At 35.2% G+C, this 18,450-nt stretch overlaps 1 protein-coding gene across 1 annotated transcript; it reads right to left on the bottom strand.

Annotated features, from left to right (window-relative positions):
• Positions 1-854: 854 nt before the first annotated feature.
• On the bottom strand, positions 855-1,391 carry LOC127880876 (uncharacterized). Its single transcript, XM_052428387.1, has one exon. The coding sequence runs from the start codon at positions 1,389-1,391 to the stop codon at positions 855-857; it is 537 nt and encodes a 178-aa protein (XP_052284347.1).
• Between the last annotated feature and the right edge of the window lie 17,059 nt (positions 1,392-18,450).

An 18,450-nucleotide genomic window follows, 5' to 3' on the forward strand; every position in this document is an offset into this window, starting at 1 on the left:
CGGTTAAAACCCAGTTTGTTTTTAGAAAGCACATTAGGGCTGCAGAACCAGTGTATGACATAAAACTCGTTTTAGGATAGCATTTTACTCTATTTTTTTTTTACATTTTCATCAATTGATTAAATTTGAACAAATTTGTATTTGTTTACGTATATGTATATGCTTAAAATATTATAATTGCATTCATATATATATATATATAATTCATTTCTATATATTTAACCAAATAAGACTGAACATGGAAGCATGTACATTAGAAGCATATACCCTAACATAAAATATGCTTACATTCACTGAACACCTCAATGTCGGTTTCTAACGAAAAAGAACACTTTTTTCTGCCGGACTAATATACGTCATTCAATTGTATTGTTATATATGTAAACTTGTTAAGATATGATTGTACAAGCATACACATTTTGCGACGTCTTTTGAATATTGATATATGGATGTCCTAAAATGTTTTTATCATAACGGTTGTGATAACAGCATCGTTTTAATGTCATCGTCATCAATCCCTTGACCGGTTTGGTCGTTGGGGAAAATAAGGGACGACGATACCGACATCCTCCACCAGTCAGGTCTGTTGTGAGCTAATGCGAGTAATTCACCCATGGGAAATGATGTTCACTCTTTTACATTGTCCATCAGACGTTCTTCTTACGGCCTCGACGTAGACTTCCCTCTAGCGTGCCCTGTAGAACAGTTTTGCACATAAGAGTCGTGCCTAAATACATGTCCAAACCAAGCCAGACCCCGTCGTTTGACGGTCGCCAGTAAGGGCAGTCATGTTCTGGATGTATTCGTTGGTTTCTTGCTCCGTTGAGGGGATGCGGAGCCGTCTTCAGAGAAATTTATTTTAAAATGTCTGTATGTTGTTCTGTGTCCGCGTGAAGGGTCAAGGTCTCGCAGCCATAGAGTAGACTGGAGACTTCGAGGGACTTGAAGAGCATGTGCTTGGTTGCGAAGCTGATTAAAATGCTTGTCAACAGCCTGCTCAGTCTGCTCAGAATGGTCATCGACTCGGTCTCCAAGGCAATTCTGATTTGGACCTCAGCGGTACTGGTACCATCATTGGACAGAGTTGCGCCCACATAAATGAAGGTGGTCAATACTTCTAGCTTCTCGCCATTCATGTTGATGTCTGCACTGGTGTTGGTCGTGCTGTTTCGACTTAACCGTGCTGACCTACATCCGGTATGCTCCTGCTCTTTAAAATAGTCTGTTGGTGATATCTTTAAGTTAATACCTGTGCCACCCATGAGGTTATTGTAATCGGCGAATCTCAAGTTAGAGATGATTCTTCTTCCGATCGATATACAGGTCTCAATGAAAATGTTTAACAGGATGGGAGAGAGCAGACGACCCTGATTGACGCCCACTGATGTCATGAAGAAGCCCCAATCCTATCCTTTTGTCCATTGAGATGAACAACACCTCTCTTTCGTCAATGTTGAATCCTCTCATAACATGGCATAGGCCCTTATGCCACGCGCGGTCGAAAGCTTTATTTTAATCAATGAAGTTAGGAATAACTCGCGTTGATGATGCAGGTCTTTTTCACTGAGGATTCTACAGTGAAGATCTGTTCCACTGTGCTACGCCCAGCTCCGAATCCAGCCTGCTCTTTGGCACACGTTTCCCCGGCCTTACTTTTCAGTCGGATACGGATGATCCGCAGCACGAATTTCCTGGGACGATTTATGAGGCTTATAGTGCGGTTAATCTCGCAAAACTTGAGGGTGCTCTTTTTCAGTAGGGGTATGACCAGTGACTGGGTCCACTCCTTGGACTATAATTAGTATATATAGTATAGCATTGGGCTTTATATCACAGCATTGCAGGCTCAAGACCGGCAACATAACGTGTGTGTTGGTTGGTACTGATTAGTCATGATAACATATATTTTGCCGTTCATTCCCTGTCTAAGAAGTTAACGAAGCCATGTAATTAGGGTACTCGTGGTTACGGTCTTCGGATAACATATTGATATCGGACAGGAAACATAGGGAAGCTACTATCATCCATAGACGATTCACTATCGTTTACAATTGAAGGACAACAAGACTTATCTCATTTAACACGCAATTTTTAATAACCATAAAACAAATAGAGTATGAACGACATTTATCAATTTATGCAGCAAGAATCTAACGAAACAATGCGACAAAGATGTATCCTTTCCTGAAAGTGATATTATGGGCATCTAACAGTATATAGGTGTCTATCGCAACCGTTGTTTATTTTTGGTGTTTTCACTTCATATACACTTATATTTGTTAATTCAGCACCAACATATCAAATTAATATCCCGGAAAGAGAAAAATATTGCATTTTAATATCAACCGAACTTTCGTTTTGACAACTGGCGCAGAAAAAAATCGATGTACGATGTCAATCTAAATTTGGTTTCAGTGCAGATTCGTTCATACGACACAAAGACACTATTTTGTTTTACGGATAATTTCGGCTTAGAGGACTCACCAGTCATGTAAAATATAATATATATATATTTATAAACAACTGGAAGCAAGATGTGTTAAAGATAATTGGTCAGTACTCATATTTTAACTAACTCTTTTGACTATTAATTCTTTTAAGCTCAATTCAACAGTAAAAATGCCCATAATATCACTTGAAATAAATCGCATTTATCACTGCTGTACTAAACGTAGGCTATCCAATTTAATTTTTTGTTTGTTACTAAGTCAAAAAATAAAAACAATTATTAATCAGGAAAAATCATGTATTTCCATTAACATAATTTTTAAGATAAAATAAACAAAATATGTTTTTATTTAAATATATCTTAATACTTTTACTACCGGGACATGTCCACTATTGACACCAGGGGCATGATTTAAACAATCTATGTAGACGACAACACTTAAAAGACGCTTGTAAAATATCAAAACAGCTGGGGTTGTGATTTATGATGAAATCTAAGTAACACTTGATATCAATAGGTAAAATGCTTTGGGTTTGCTTCTGGGCCAATATGAAGTTCAGGTATCCGTAAACTTGTTTTTACCCATAAATCATTCGATAAACCGTTGCGTAACCCTCCTTAAGTTTCAGCTTCTTAATGGTGATACATGTGTTTTTCTAGTACCCAGAGTGGCCACATGATTTGTCTCGACTTTCATGTAAACAGCAAACTACTTGTTTCTAAAACAATAAGACATTGATGAGTAATTTTGGAATTTAAACATCATTTGGTGTATTTCTACTAAAATTTACCTTCGGGGTTTCACAGCCTATATATTTAACTGGACAGCGACCGGTTTTATAGCTTGTATTTGACATAGTCCACTGTGTTTTTGTTTTCAAACCTTTTGTCACACGTCCGACCGCTCCAGGGGCAAAAATATGTTCTCTACACATAAATATTGAAATAGCTTTACATCGTTTATTTGTTTTAAACGCTAGCGTTTATGGATTGGTATGTTGAATCGTATACAATTGAAATGTAAAATAAAATAAAAATCTTTGGTCAGAACTGTCCATGACCCGATTTTCACTTGGATTATTAGTATTTATTAACAAAAAAAACACAATTTGAAATAGGTTTTTTAATGCATGGGCAACACGCGAAATATTTTATATTTAGAAATCACGGTCCTAATACACGTAAGGCCTAAGGATATCAAGCTGATTATTGTATATATTCATATACGACACTGTATGCCTCTTATCAGAAAATAATTACTCGGATAGAACGAGAAATGCAGTTCCATTTATTTATTAAAACTTGGTTTGTACAAATATGAAATTGATGTCAAATAATGTATAAATTGCTCTCGATGCATAAGATGATATTTCTGTTTGCCTTCAAGTAAACTAAACACACCTTCGTTTACAGGGGCTGTGTATTTGCTCCTTGATAACTGGCTTCAAAGTATTCCTTTGAATTGAAAACAAAAATAAACATTTCATATGAGGACTATTCCACACTCGGTCAAAAGACAACGTAAATATTTAAATTCAACGGAGTTCGATATTCGTTCAACCGGTAGATATGCTAATATGTTTAAATTTATTTGTTTTCTATTATACAGAACAATAACCACATTTTATCGTAGAAAGTAATTAAATATAAGTATTATACCAGTACGTTATAAGACGAATAACTGTTACAATGCAGACGTCTGCATATGCATTTAAAACCTCATGAATCAAAATACGTTTACGTAAAATAACAACCCGATGCTTCGGTTGAGATGTCTTGTTTTACATAAATGCACTTATAAACACGTAACTGTAAGTTATTATTGTGTATATTGTAAATTCATGTAGTTACCTTAAAGAAAACTTGTTTTTTAACTTTACTTTTATCCGCATTTGCTTATGAGTTTTAAAGGATTTGTATACAGACTTGTTTGTATTAAAGGGACTGTCCAATGGATTAGTTTACTGAATTTAGAAGGCTATTATTTTGAGATTAATTAATAACATTCGTTAATTTGAACCATATCCAACTCAACCTTTTGCTTAAAACTACAAAACTTAAGAGCAACAGACAAATTGTATTACGACGTTTGCGTCTAGCTTAGGAAATCCCTTTCTTTTTGTATTTCGCGCTTCGTGTCACGTTATTCAGACACAAACAAACAAAATGGCAGAGGCTTCGAAATCTACAATGAGCGAACCAGTAAGAAAATATGGTTTTATTGATTTAATAAAATATAATTTATTAAGATTCCGATCTGATTTTATTTAATTCAACAAGATGAGTTATCTGCCGTTGAATGGTAGCGAATTGTTGGTCTTTACCTTGCAATTCGATGCTAAATGTCGCTGGTTTACAAATTAGACGATAGTACTTAGTAGACGACTCGAATGCATGAACATGAGAATCAATTTAACGTATTTTGATTTTATGATTTTCTCGTGTTGACTTTTGAATTGTGTGTAGTTTATTTTTTCCCCTGAAAGATTGTTTTATAACTGACATGATGTTTGGAAAAATGAAATGACAATTGCTAAATCAAAACCAAGAATTAAGATCTATAGACAATATATATGCCATAATATAAATTTACTGATTCAGTGCTACCATGCTACAGTAGTTATTTTATGCCAGGAGCATTGTTTGCAAAATGTATACTTATTATTCATATCACATGAATGTGTCAAATTTAAGCTTAAATACATCATGTTTGTAAATTCAGTTGAATTGTTAATAATTAAAACTTTCAATAAGTAAACATAAATCTGTAAATTGATCCTTACAATTCAAAATTTAATAAAAACAGGAAATGTGTTTCTGACAAACACTATCTCCCCTACTGCGCCACTTTGATTTTTGTTTATCATTTGACAGGTTCAGATGAACTCTTTAAAGCTTATTACTTTTCTTGAATTTGGTTTTTTTGACCTTTGACCTTGAAGGATGATCTTGACCTTTCACCACTCAAAATGTGCAGCTCCATGAGATACACATGCATGCCAAATATGAAGTTACTATCTTCAATATTGCAAAAGTTATGGCAAAATGTTAAAGTTTGACGCAAACAAACAAACAAACCAACATACAGGGCAAAAACAATAATATAAATACCTCTAATTTCCTTCTTTGTCCAACAAAACAGGACGATTCAAGACAGTGTTTTGAATAATCTATTGCTGCTAACTGACACCTGCATCTATAAACAGCATAGCTGAAAAAAAAAAATTTTAGAAATGAAACTCAGAAAATATAACGCAACTCATGTGAAAATCTGCCTTTAGGACTTTGATGATGTTACACTAGATATGAACTAATTCAACACCAATGACTTGACATATTCATAATCAGAATTCATTTCTTGGTTTACTACTAGTTGTTTAAACATCCTGTGAACAAATACAAAAATCCTGTTCACAAATAATTTAACTATCACATGATGAAACAAGAGCACCGCATAATGGGTGCCATGCTTGGCTTCGTAAGCTTGTCAGATTTTTTTTTTAGAGGCCACAGTGACATTGACCTAGTGACCCAAAAATGGGTGTGGCGTGTATAACTCGTCAAGGAGCATCTACATATGAAGTTTCAACGTTGTATGTGGAAGCACTTTGATTGTAGAGCAAAATATCAAAGTTTTAGCACCACACAGGCGGACGACACGACAACGACGAGCTGGCTATGACAATACCTCAGGTTGTCTCCGAAAACAGCCGAGCTAAAAATATTCATATTTTAGTCATTCAGGCAGTTTATTACGAGACTTATCACAAAGGGTACATCATTTTTACATTATTAAAATGTAAATTCTCAAAAAGAAAGAGCATAAATTCCTTTGTTCAATGAGCATGTGTTCATGAAAAAAAACAAAAACACTTTACACATGGAACTTTGTATTTACCTGAAAGCATTTCGCTTTGGAGCATACATCAAAAGATGATTGTTGAATCTCTCTAGTTCAGAAGTAGTTCTGAAATTTAAAAGCATATTTCATTTCTAAAACAAATCTTTTATACTTAAAGGGTTTGTTTGTGTGTTTAAGTCAAATCGTGTTCATTATGTAGCAAAATAATAACGGGAATTTATAGAAAAGTTGCTTTGACACACAAACTGAAAATGAAGAAGACTTACGCATCGATCAATATTTCCATCATTTTCTCGTCCTTTTCAATCCTAGTAGCTTCTTTCACTCTTCTCCATCGATCACACTGAATACCAATGTCTAGTATATTTTCCCTTTTATTACACCTGTACCTTGCATCTCTTGTTTTTTTAGTCTTTACTTAGCGCTAGCACTTGTTTTTTGTCTGAACCATCTTGAACTCTGATGGCTTTCAGTTTTCGACCGCATATTCGTATTTGTGAAAAGTGATTTTCCAATAAAAATATTGATTTAAATATGAAGTATATTTTATTGGTTGATTAAAAATATTCAATGAAAATTAATTATTTGCTCAACAAGCTAAATCTCTTTCTTTAGAAATAATGTAATTTCTATGCCAAAAATAAATGACGGTACCATGTACCACGTGACTTGTCAGCTGATTTTCAGCTACATTTATTTTTAGGTCAAAAACGTCGAGCGGCGTTTTTGAAATATAATATGGAATTCCCAGCCGCTTGGGCTTATGTGATGGTTTGTGTTTTACTTCCTTTTGTCTGCTTTGAGTTTGTATATCCTTAAATCAAAGGCGATAATCGTTTTTAATATCTAAAACAATAATTTTATGTTTTGTTCAAACCATAATCCATTGGACAGTCCCTTTAATGTACAATTTGTTTGTACGATACATTGACAATGTAGGTAAAGTTGGCTATGCGATCTGACATCTACAGTCATCTCTGAATTCGGTTAGTGCAGAGCTACCTTTGCTATCGACATTTAGCTGCACAGATGTGTTTTAAGGATGTAAGTGTAGTTCTGCTGACAAAGTTATAATATGATACCTCCACATTTATCTCTGTTTTGCATGTCTATGAAAATGTCATAAATCAACGATACCCGATCTGTTTTAAGACGAAAGATATGGACAGAGGCACCCATATCATCAAGCACAAACTCTTTATGCAGTTTATAATTCAGATATGCATCGAAATACTACAATATACACCAAGTTTCCGCGACATCCACTTGCAGTAGGTATATAACCATGTTGTGAAAATACCAACCATTGAAATCACTGCTGTTTCAAACTTAAGATCTGGTATTAGCATCGACAGCCTTTGAAAGACGGCACAGCCTCGAGACAAACGCTCGTTTCGATAAGATAATGAAACAAGGGAACAAAATCGAACACAGAGTTTACTTTAAGATCAAATCATTATCAATCATATTTAAGCATAACGCACACAGAATAGAATTCCGACCTAGTTCTGAACTCAGCTCTAAATTCATCTCTTCAAGGTAAGCAGCCACTAGCTTATCTCTATTAACATCAATTGCTACAACTAAAGAAAAACTTAAATTAGCTATGTTTTTTAAACAGATGATGGATCCAACATTTTCGCGACACCCGCTCGGTATGCAACAAACTTATAGTTATAATAACTACTGACCATAGCATATAGAGTCGGCTCTAAGTGCAGCTCTGAATTCAACTCTGAGCATACGATGGGTGACACTCCAGCACCTCTTTCACGAATAAAAATATTGCTCATTCTTATGAAGGAACAACCACTTTAAACGAAAACATAATTACAGCTGCGAGCACTGCCTTTGAACGGTCAATCCAGAGCACCGGGGGTTTATACTGGTTTGAGGGCTAGCCGAAACCAGGCTCCCCACATGTACAGATTGAATGATAGAGGGCAGACGAATATAACCCTCCTCGAGGCTAAGAGGTATGAGACATAAATAAAACCGCCATTTCTCTTACGACAAGAAAATGTCTAAAAACAAAAAATACTGGCGGCGACGGATGCAATTGGCAAACGTGCGCACCGTGCAACGATCTAAGCGTGCTGGTGCTCTGCCTGAGGCGCCCGCCGAACATGAAGATAGCCGGGCCCCATGATTCGAAATGGTTTAAACCCAGCTACAGGATGTCTCCCTGACCGACGCTGCGCGGTGCCAGACTACGAATCCTACAACGCACGAATATCTTTGCGCAAAGAACCCGCGTGTCCATCTGAATGACATGAAAAAGAATTATATCCGGAATATCCCTTCAGCCGAAGGGGTATGCTGAAGATATGTGTGTATTTCCGGCTGATTAGTTTTATTCATAACCAAAGGTTTACTATACAATTATTCTGAAAATGAGTATCTCGAATTTGTTCTACTTTAAAATTTTAAGTTTTACGGACATTTGAGAAAATGAACACAGTTCAGTTAATTTTATTGATAAAGTTACCAGCATTGCGATTAAGGTTAGAGTGCTGAATGCAAAATAGGAACTGTAAAAAAACTGGAATTATACTGTTTTGTCGAGGCGTATAAATAGCAACATAAAATTACAACATTTCTTGCCAATACCAATGGTTACAAATGCAATGTGTAGTTCTGTTTACTTGGCTTAAATGTGAATATTTTTGTTTCTAGCGTTGGAAATGGACAAATCAAATTACGGTAAAACCTCAATCTTCCCGTTCATTTGGTGACGGGAACCATGTTTCATGCATATATTTTGATACGCATGTTACCATTTGAATGTATGCTATGTTACATGTATTTGACAATAAAAATGTATAATTTCGAATAACAAGAAAATAAATAAAATGTTTAGATAAAAAGCCGCAATTTTAAACCTCTCTATTAAGCTTTTAACTCAAGTCCGTATCTTGTGTAGAACTATAACTTATGGAATGCTTGTATATGGGGGTCGAACACGGTACTTCGTGATCGCTTGACATCGTATCAACAAAAGCACTGCAACCTGTATACTTCCTATAATTTTACAAAACCCTAGCACGTTCTCGTTCACTGTAACGGGTGTACCTCTCACGTGCATCGCAAATAATCAGCCACCTGAATCGAGAGCAGTATCACACACGCTCTTTAGTTAACCCATTTATGCATAGCGTCTAGAAATTAAAGCATTGACAGTACTGGTTTGACGATGCTTTTGAATAGGATTGATATAAAAGCATATATTTAAGTTAATCTACATCACCACAATTGTGTATGTGGGTACAAAAGTTTTGGGTTGGAAAAACATAGGTACGAAAATTTTGGGTACAAAAATTATGCCGAAAAAAATTGGGTACGAAAAAAGATTTGGTTACGGAATAAAATTGGGTAGGAAAAAAAAATTGGGTACGAAAAAAGTTTTGGGTTCCAGCAAAAATGTGGGTACGTAAAACAATTCGATATGAAAAAATTCGGTACGAAAAATGTAGGGTACGAAAAAAAATTAGGGGTACGGGGAAGTAGTACCGTGGGGAACTTGATCCATTCAGCGAAACTGGGAGGCGGGTTACATACTCGATCAAATATAGCAAGAAATATCTTTAAAAAGATATTCGACGTGTATTTTCTGTACCACTTATCTTAAATAAACGTTCTGTTACAGTAATATAAATTCAAAACTTGACATGCTCTTTAATTACATCATGTTCTTTAATTTCACATGTATATCATACCAAACTTTATATTTCGTTGTTTCCTTTCCTAAGTTAATGATGCTATGTGTACGGACGTGAGTTCACATGCCCATGTGCATGAACATATAATTTTTTTCTTTTGATTATTATTTTTTCTCTAATTCAATAAGCTTAGACATGTTTGTTCGTTAAGTACGGCAATCATTTCATGATGATTCCCGAAAGTAGGTATGAGCACATGAATACTTGAGTTAACCCATGAACACATGGTACGGCTAACTAAATCTCCGCGATATGACCTAATATGTGTTTTAAACTGCAAACAATATCCAACAAACGAATGAATTATCAAACATAGTATGTGCACTGATGTGGCTCTGTAATTTCTGTTTGAAAAGTTTATTAAATATGCAAAATGAGAAAGGACGCATAAAAGCGAGTTTCACAGATGATATATAAATGTTATGCTGTTTATATACCATAGTCGCTACAACGTTAACAAATGGCAGATTCGAAATAAATAGTTTTCTTTACACTCATGATCGCGTTGAAAGTTAATTATACACGTTTTAATTCGCAATTTATTTACTGAATCGCGAATACAATACAGAAAATGCAAAGTTTTTCCATTGATCTATAAACATATAATGGATTGAATATAACTGATTTAAAATTAACGTTTTCAAACTATTATTAAATCTTTTCCCCAAAATATGCTGTCCTATAAACAGCGAGGTATGCCGATTATACAAATCGAGCTATCTCAATCGGACTGGCTTGGTCTTTTACATAGGTCGACATTGTAAAGAATTTGTTCATGGTATGATAACTTAGACGAGCTGCTTCACAGTATCGTTAAAAAGGCCTTGGCAAACAGCGTAGACCCAGATGAGACGCCGCATGATGTGGCGTCTCATCAGGGTCTGTGCTAATAGCTTAAAGGAATTTCTAAAGGCAATATTCTAAATATAGAAATAAATATACTAGACATCCCTAATTTTGGAAATAAATTGATCAACTTTAGAAGGATGGGAGAGTCTAGTGCTAAGTTTATGCCTAGTGGACTCTCCCATCCTTCTAAATTGGATCAATTTATTTCCAAAATTATTTCAATTTGTTCCTATGCCGTCCTGGATAAAACGCTTACTTTCGTATACGTAGTTCTGGATAGCATAACTTACTTTTTTCTGTCTTCTTACTTTGAGCGGCATTCAGTAATAGGAAAACTATTATAGACATATACCCATTTATAAAATGATAATATCGTGGTAGTTTGCGCTCATTCGGTCTTCAATCTAGTTTTTAGCAACAGAAAACATGCCGGAATGTCTAGATAAATATTGTATGATGCAGTCACTGCGCTTTTCGGACAGTCTTTACGGCTCTGTTCTCTACCACTGAAACAAACGGGACATGCATATGAGTCGTGTTCTGAGAAAACTGGACTTAATGCATGTGCGTAAAGCGTCGTCCTACATTAGCCAGTGCAGTCCGCACAGGCTTATCTGGGACGACACTTTCCGCTTAAACTAGATTTTCGGTAAAAAGGGACTTACTTTAAACGATAAATACCATTAAAGCGGAAAGAGTCGTCCCTGATTAACCTGTGCGGACTGCACAGGCTAATCTGGGACGACACTTTACGCACATGCATTATGCACAGTTTTCTCAAAACGCGACTCATATGTTAGATGCTGGCTTACGTATGCGCACTCTTCTCAGTTAAACAATATTTATTTGCTAAGCTAGCACAAGAAGATATTTCTGGAATGTAACTGTTTTGTTTTCTTCATTCCATGTGACGATTCACGATGCCTTAAACTGTATCTGGAGCATGGACTAAAAAGGTATTGCCCTAACAGCGAGAAATCCTTCAAGTCGTGACTAATGAAGGGCATACAAAGTGGGTCTCCGTGTCGCTTCAGGCTGCTACTCTTTTGTTGTTTTGTGAAAGGTTGACCGAAGGTTGTAACATACTCCTTTAAACTCAAGTGTACCCTGGTTCACCTTAATGCACTCACTACGTCACTGTGATAGGTAGAAGCAGTAACCGCTCTAAATACGTATGGACAAAATTGAACCTCAGCAGGTGATATTAATTACATTTTTACAGGTATAATCATTTAAATAGGTACCATGAAGAGTATGCAAGCATGATCGCTGTATTAAGCATTTGCATTTGACATTGTGTTGACCTACGTTAATTGTTTGTTATAACGTGCAACATCCTAAAACAAACGTTTTTTGTTTTATGGCACGTTTAGTCACCTTAAATTAAATTTAAATGATTGTAACATAAATACCAAATTTAAATGACTCTCTGGTATCGTATGTTTGTGTTTTAATTTGAAAACAACGCACAGCACGCTATTGTGGATTGCATTATAAGTATGTATTTGTATGTTAACCGATGCACCTAATACCTCAAGTTTGCCACCTCCGCGCAGAGATTTGACTAACACCAGCACAGCTGGATCAAATCCCTTTCTTCATAACCAACCACGTGATGACAGCCTAGTCACGTGGTACAATTATTGTTACGTTGCTAATGTTACTGTTTTTAATTTAGGTATCTATTTCTTATTATGAAACTAGACGCATACACTTTTTTAGAATATAAAAGAAAATGCGACTACTTTTCATAATATAATACTTAAACAAAAAATCCTACGGAATCTGGAAGAAATTGTATATGCGAGCAAGGAACGACAACTCTGCGTGGAGATTGTAAATTGTGTAGCAAAAAAAACAAAGTATGTGCAATCATGCTTTATTTTGTGACTAAAAAGAGCAGAAATTCGTAAAAAATGTTACTGCAAATCACCAGTTCTTGTGAGATCTTAATATCTTACTTCCCTGTTATCAAACAAAGGTTGATTGCATTTATTTTTATATTGCTTCTTGAATGCATGCTGAAAACATAGTTTTTATTCTCAGTGGCGGACCGAGTCAAAATCTTCCACAAAAGTGTAAAACATAGTCTGTTTCTAGGACATAAGACTGTGATACGACCTTTGCTGTCCGGATGTTCGAACACAAAGATCCGCATTTTTCACGCACGATGTACCAATTGAAAGTAATTATTTTACAACAACAACAGCACCCACAGGAAAACAACACAACGACTGCAAGGCGTTTAAGAATCATTTACTAATTAATTTTCGTTCGTCAAACTATTAAAGAATCATTTGCTAATAAATGTTCGTTCGACAAACTATTCATTGTCAATATATACCTAAGCACACATGTCTTAATGTCTGTTAAAGCGTAGGTAGATATGGTTAAATACATGTTAAAGCGCATGAAGAAAAAATCAATAAAGGTTTTATAAACACAACTGACTATATAAGCGCATATAGAACGTCTAAATTCACAATAACATTATAATATATAAAACTAAACTTTTCAAATTACTGGCATAGAAACCTGCCTATGAAGTTGTGTCAAATTTTAGCTTCATATATAAAGTAGCTGATTGGACGCGAACGATATAATAATGAACACTGAGAATAAAATTAAACGCCAGTAATGATAATCTAAATCGACCACGTATAGGGTAACTGATGACAGAACAACTGATGTATCTCTGCGTCTAATACGCATATACTAATTATAAACTCCAAATGCTTTGCTATGACCGCTTTCTAATGTGGGTGACCAAAGTTGTATGAACGGTATTTAGGTAAAAATTGCATCCTTCTTTATGACTGTGTCATGATTTTTGGTGGTACTTACAATTTGTATGTAGACACCTTTTCATGCTTGATGGCACTAACATCTTGCCTGATAACCAATTTCTATTTACATTCTGCTTAAAGAACCATTACAACTCAAAATCAACGAAAATTTCGTACAATATTTCGTAAAATAAAGCTTATCAATTAAAAATAACTGTTCATTAAAGCAATTGCCGAAATTTCAACACCAGATGTGGTCTGGTAAAATAGATGTTTGTGGATACAAAATGCTCGTTCTTATTATGGTTTTAACATGGTTCCATTTTAGTGTTCGTGTGTCGTATGAATAGACATATTCGCAGGAAATTAGTATGGAATTTATTGTGGTCACAAATAAATAAAAAACGAGCATTTTGTATCCACAAAAATCTATGTAATCATACCACATTTGGCGTTGAAATTGTGGCTATTGATATAAGGAACACTGATCGTTTAGGTGTTAAATTTATTTTACGAAATACTTAGCGAAATTTTCGTTGATTTTAAACGTTATAGAGACTTAAATGGTATCATTCATGTGTACAGATGCAACATTCTTGTTCGTAAATTGCATGCTGGGTATGTGTATGTTGGTTTGTGAAGAGAGACTTGTGCAATAGGCGCAGTGCATAATGGAATCAAACATTGATGCGTTAAATAAATTAACGCGATGGCAAGATGTGAGTTTAAACCAAGCACAAAGCAACATACAATCATGCATGATACAATGATGCCAATTGACAGTCGTTCCGAAATGCTACGGACGACTGCGAAAATTTATGGCGTATAAGGGAAAAGTTATGTTATAGCAGAAGTTGCGCCCCTTTGTGTGATATTTGCTACTGGACCGAAATTAACCGCGTGTTTGTAGACGTAATAAGATTAAACACATGTTAAAAGCTTACTGTTATATTATTTTTGAAAATTAAGCACTGCCACATGTTAAAAACTTACTGTTATATTATTTTTTTAAGAAAAATATATACCTATTTTAGCAAATTCTAATAAAATATAAAGCTATATGGCATTTCGATTAATAGCATATAGAGTATTAGGCTACAGTAGTATTCCATCTGTCCGTATCCGCATCCGCATATGCGCATCCGCAAACAAATAGAACAAGTTGAAATGCACTGCGCTTATTTCATTCATTCGCATCCGCATATCCGCACGCGCAATAGGCGTCCGCAAAAGAACGCTCAAGTGAGCATTCTAGAGCGGATGCGGACAAGATACGGACCGCATTCAGCACCATGAGGTCTGTCTTGTAACCGATTTTTAAAAAAATAAACTCTTCAACTAGAGAGAGAACGTATCCAAATGGTTGTTTGTTTAGTCTAAAGTTACCTTTAAACTCCTCATCAGCAAGTTCAAGTTCTTTAACTGAATGGCTGTAAGTTCCAAATGTTCGGCGATTTTTTACTTTTGCACGCGCCCACCATCTGTGCTTTCGTTTACGTTTACACTTCCTCGCATGAACAACAGCAGCACTAATTAACAAACGATGAGAAAACTCTTTTTCTGCATACGTGTTTTCAGTTCAGAAGTTTTCCCAAACAAGAAAGGTCCGTATTATGATGCGGATACGGCTGCGGATAGATGGAATACTAGCCTTATAGATGCAATCCAAATTTGTATTGGAACTCAACAGAAGCTGTCAAAAAGATAGCAAATTGACTGGTAGTACCAGTAGCTTTCAAAGAAATTGCAGCAAATAGTTTTTAAATATGTATGGACAGACCTGTTTATATTATTAAAAAATAAAAATTGATTAAAAAGTATGTTCTATGATATTTTAATAGTAGAAGAATGTTGTTTTCTCAACGAGGGGTAGAATAGTTGTACTAGACACGAGGACTTGTAACTTTCAGGTTTCACTATATACCACAGACGTTATATAGACATAAAATGATAAATATGTGTTTATATATATTGTAATTATAGCCTGGTAAACAAAGTAAAGAAATCTGAAAGTTACACGCACAGGTCTGTGGCAATGGGGGTTGGGCTTCTTTATAAATATGAGGTCGATATACAATGCACATCGATAGATTCAACTTCTGTAATTATTTGGACTATGGATGGGCCACACTTCCAACACATCAGCTCCGTTATGTCCTGGATGAAATACATGTATATTTTCTTAAGTACCAACTGCAAGTTACAAATATCAAAAATATTCACGGCCGTCAATTTCTTGTGTATGCCTAGTGGTCTTAATGGCAATAATAAACGTATTAAGTTTAATGGAGATTATGAAACAAAGGGAATTTATTCAGTATATTTAGTATAGTAGTCCAAATGGTTCGGATGTTTTCTCTTTTTTCCGAAAAGTAATTTTTTCAACATACGGAAAATAAACGTGCGCCACCTGCTGTCATAATTTCACGGTGCCTATACAACGTGGCTTTTTCGGATCTGTGTTGGGAGAATAAAGCGCGACCCAGTTTTTAATGATGTCTTTTTAAATATGTTACCATTTTTAATGCGATTAAGTGGAGAGCCCGCTCATTCGTTAGAGTGTTCAATAGGTATCATGATCTTTTTAAACAAATAAGTATTTTTTCAGCAAAGTGCAACCGCGCGTATGAACGGTTAGAACAATGTCGGATCAGTTTCGGGACTTCATATTACAAACGCGCGATTGCACTTTGGTAATTTGGTATGTTTTCTTCAACATTATTTGTGCGATAAATTAAACCGGGACATCAACCATTTTCGCACAGTCGTTGACATATTCCGTAGGAGAAAGCAGAGATATATCAATCACATACGCGAAAAACCTCAGTCATACTACTATACTTGTGAAACTGTATATACTACATTGTAGCGTTGTTTATTATCATATGACCAAAGGTTTGATTGGTGTCTTTGCTAATGCATTTATGGCGTCCTTAGAGCTATCCTCCGGATAATCAGGACGCCGTCCTCGTCGCTTACTCTTCACAAGTAGTCGTAAAAATGTCGCAGCCCTTGGGGTTTAGACACCGTCTTCTAACGACCTTACGACAACCCTACTCCGTCCTGGGTTCACTTATACAGTAAAAGTAAAGCGAGGTTTTACACTATATAGTGAAGCGATGTTTATAAAAAGATGGCCATGCATTTAATTGGCAACACAGATATATTGCTATGGCCCAGATTCTTTTCCATGGGAACTTGCTATTAATGATTACTCAGCGTTATTATGACCGCTGGCATTATACTGCTAGCTTGTCGGGTTATATATGGTTTTCACGTACCCATCAGGTCGAAAAAGTACCGGTGTTTGCGAAATGAAACGTTACAAGCATATCAATTGGTATTTGAACTTGCTCACCGCCACACTATGATAAGGATATTTCCTATATTACCGAAGTAATTGCCTCCTGTTTGAGCAAAGAAAATACATTTGTGAAACTCCTATTTTCACAAATACCGTCAAATGATATTATCAGTTGTATTTTCCGCCTAATATTTAATTAAATAAAACATAATCATGTTATAAACATGGTAAAATAACAACAACACATATGGATGATTTTACAGATATGTAATTTTTATAACGGATATAATTCCCAAAGCGTATTATACTTCATTCAAACTTATGTCTCTGAGTTTTCCCGAATATTTAGGGGATTTTAGTCGAGGTCAATCAAGTAATTGATATATAATTTTAATTACAGTTAAATGATATATATATAGTTTAAATATTTAGGACATTTTGCATGTGTAAGGTATGCATATGCGCACCAAATGTTATTTAAACGCATGGTCTGGATGCGCTCATTATCCACGCAAATGCTTCATATTAGGAGCGAAACGGGAACGTGTCGCTCTACACGCTGTATTGTTCTGCGCGTTTTTGTAGAACTATCGTATGTTGGTCCCATGGCATGAACCGATATCAGCGTGTTTATGTATATGTACATTATTTTTACTTATTTTAAACAAATATTAATATTTCAATTACCTCAAAATGCATACATAAACAAATAAATCATGAAAAACAATCGCCTGTCTGCCGACCAACCTGTCATTCAATGGGTCGGGCGATCACACAACAATGCTTATTTTAGAGAAGACTCGGACAATTCATCATAAACATCATCCTAAGATATATGGCAATGTCTTGCAAATGTGATCACGTCAAATAGCTCATCGTTCATACTCATAGTGTGAAATGAAATTGCAAAAAAAGAGAAGATTTATTCAAAGGTATATATGCATGTCGCCACATTGCCCGTTCAAATCTCATTTATGTCACTATGAGTTAGAGAGTGAATATGAATAATAGACAGTACTGTGTTGAAATTCCATTTTTGAGATTATCCATGCTAAACATACATTGTACTGCAGTGTTATTTTTATAACATATGTAATCCAACGTGGCAATTAAATTACATTTATGCACTCAAAGCACTATGAACTTTTGTCATGATTGTTCAGCGCCAAGAAAGTAACTGTCTCCGTAGAGTATAAAAATGATATGCTCTTATTATGATATTTAAAATATGTATGGTCCTTATGTTCTGTCCCACATCAAGTTTAAACATTAATTGGATTCGCGTATACTTAATCAATGTTGGTGTACGTAATTACAATATTAAATAACACAATAAAAGTATCATAATAATTTCAAATTAAAATCGTATCTATGTTTAGCGAAGACGAGACAAAAGTAATAGGAGAAAAATGTACGAAGCAATCTTGATTTTAGTCGCTGTGTCAGTGTGTAGTAAATTAATACGTAAGTAGTGGGTTGTG

This window comes from Dreissena polymorpha, chromosome 1 (genome assembly GCF_020536995.1).
Source record: "Dreissena polymorpha isolate Duluth1 chromosome 1, UMN_Dpol_1.0, whole genome shotgun sequence".
NCBI lineage: Eukaryota > Metazoa > Mollusca > Bivalvia > Myida > Dreissenidae > Dreissena > Dreissena polymorpha.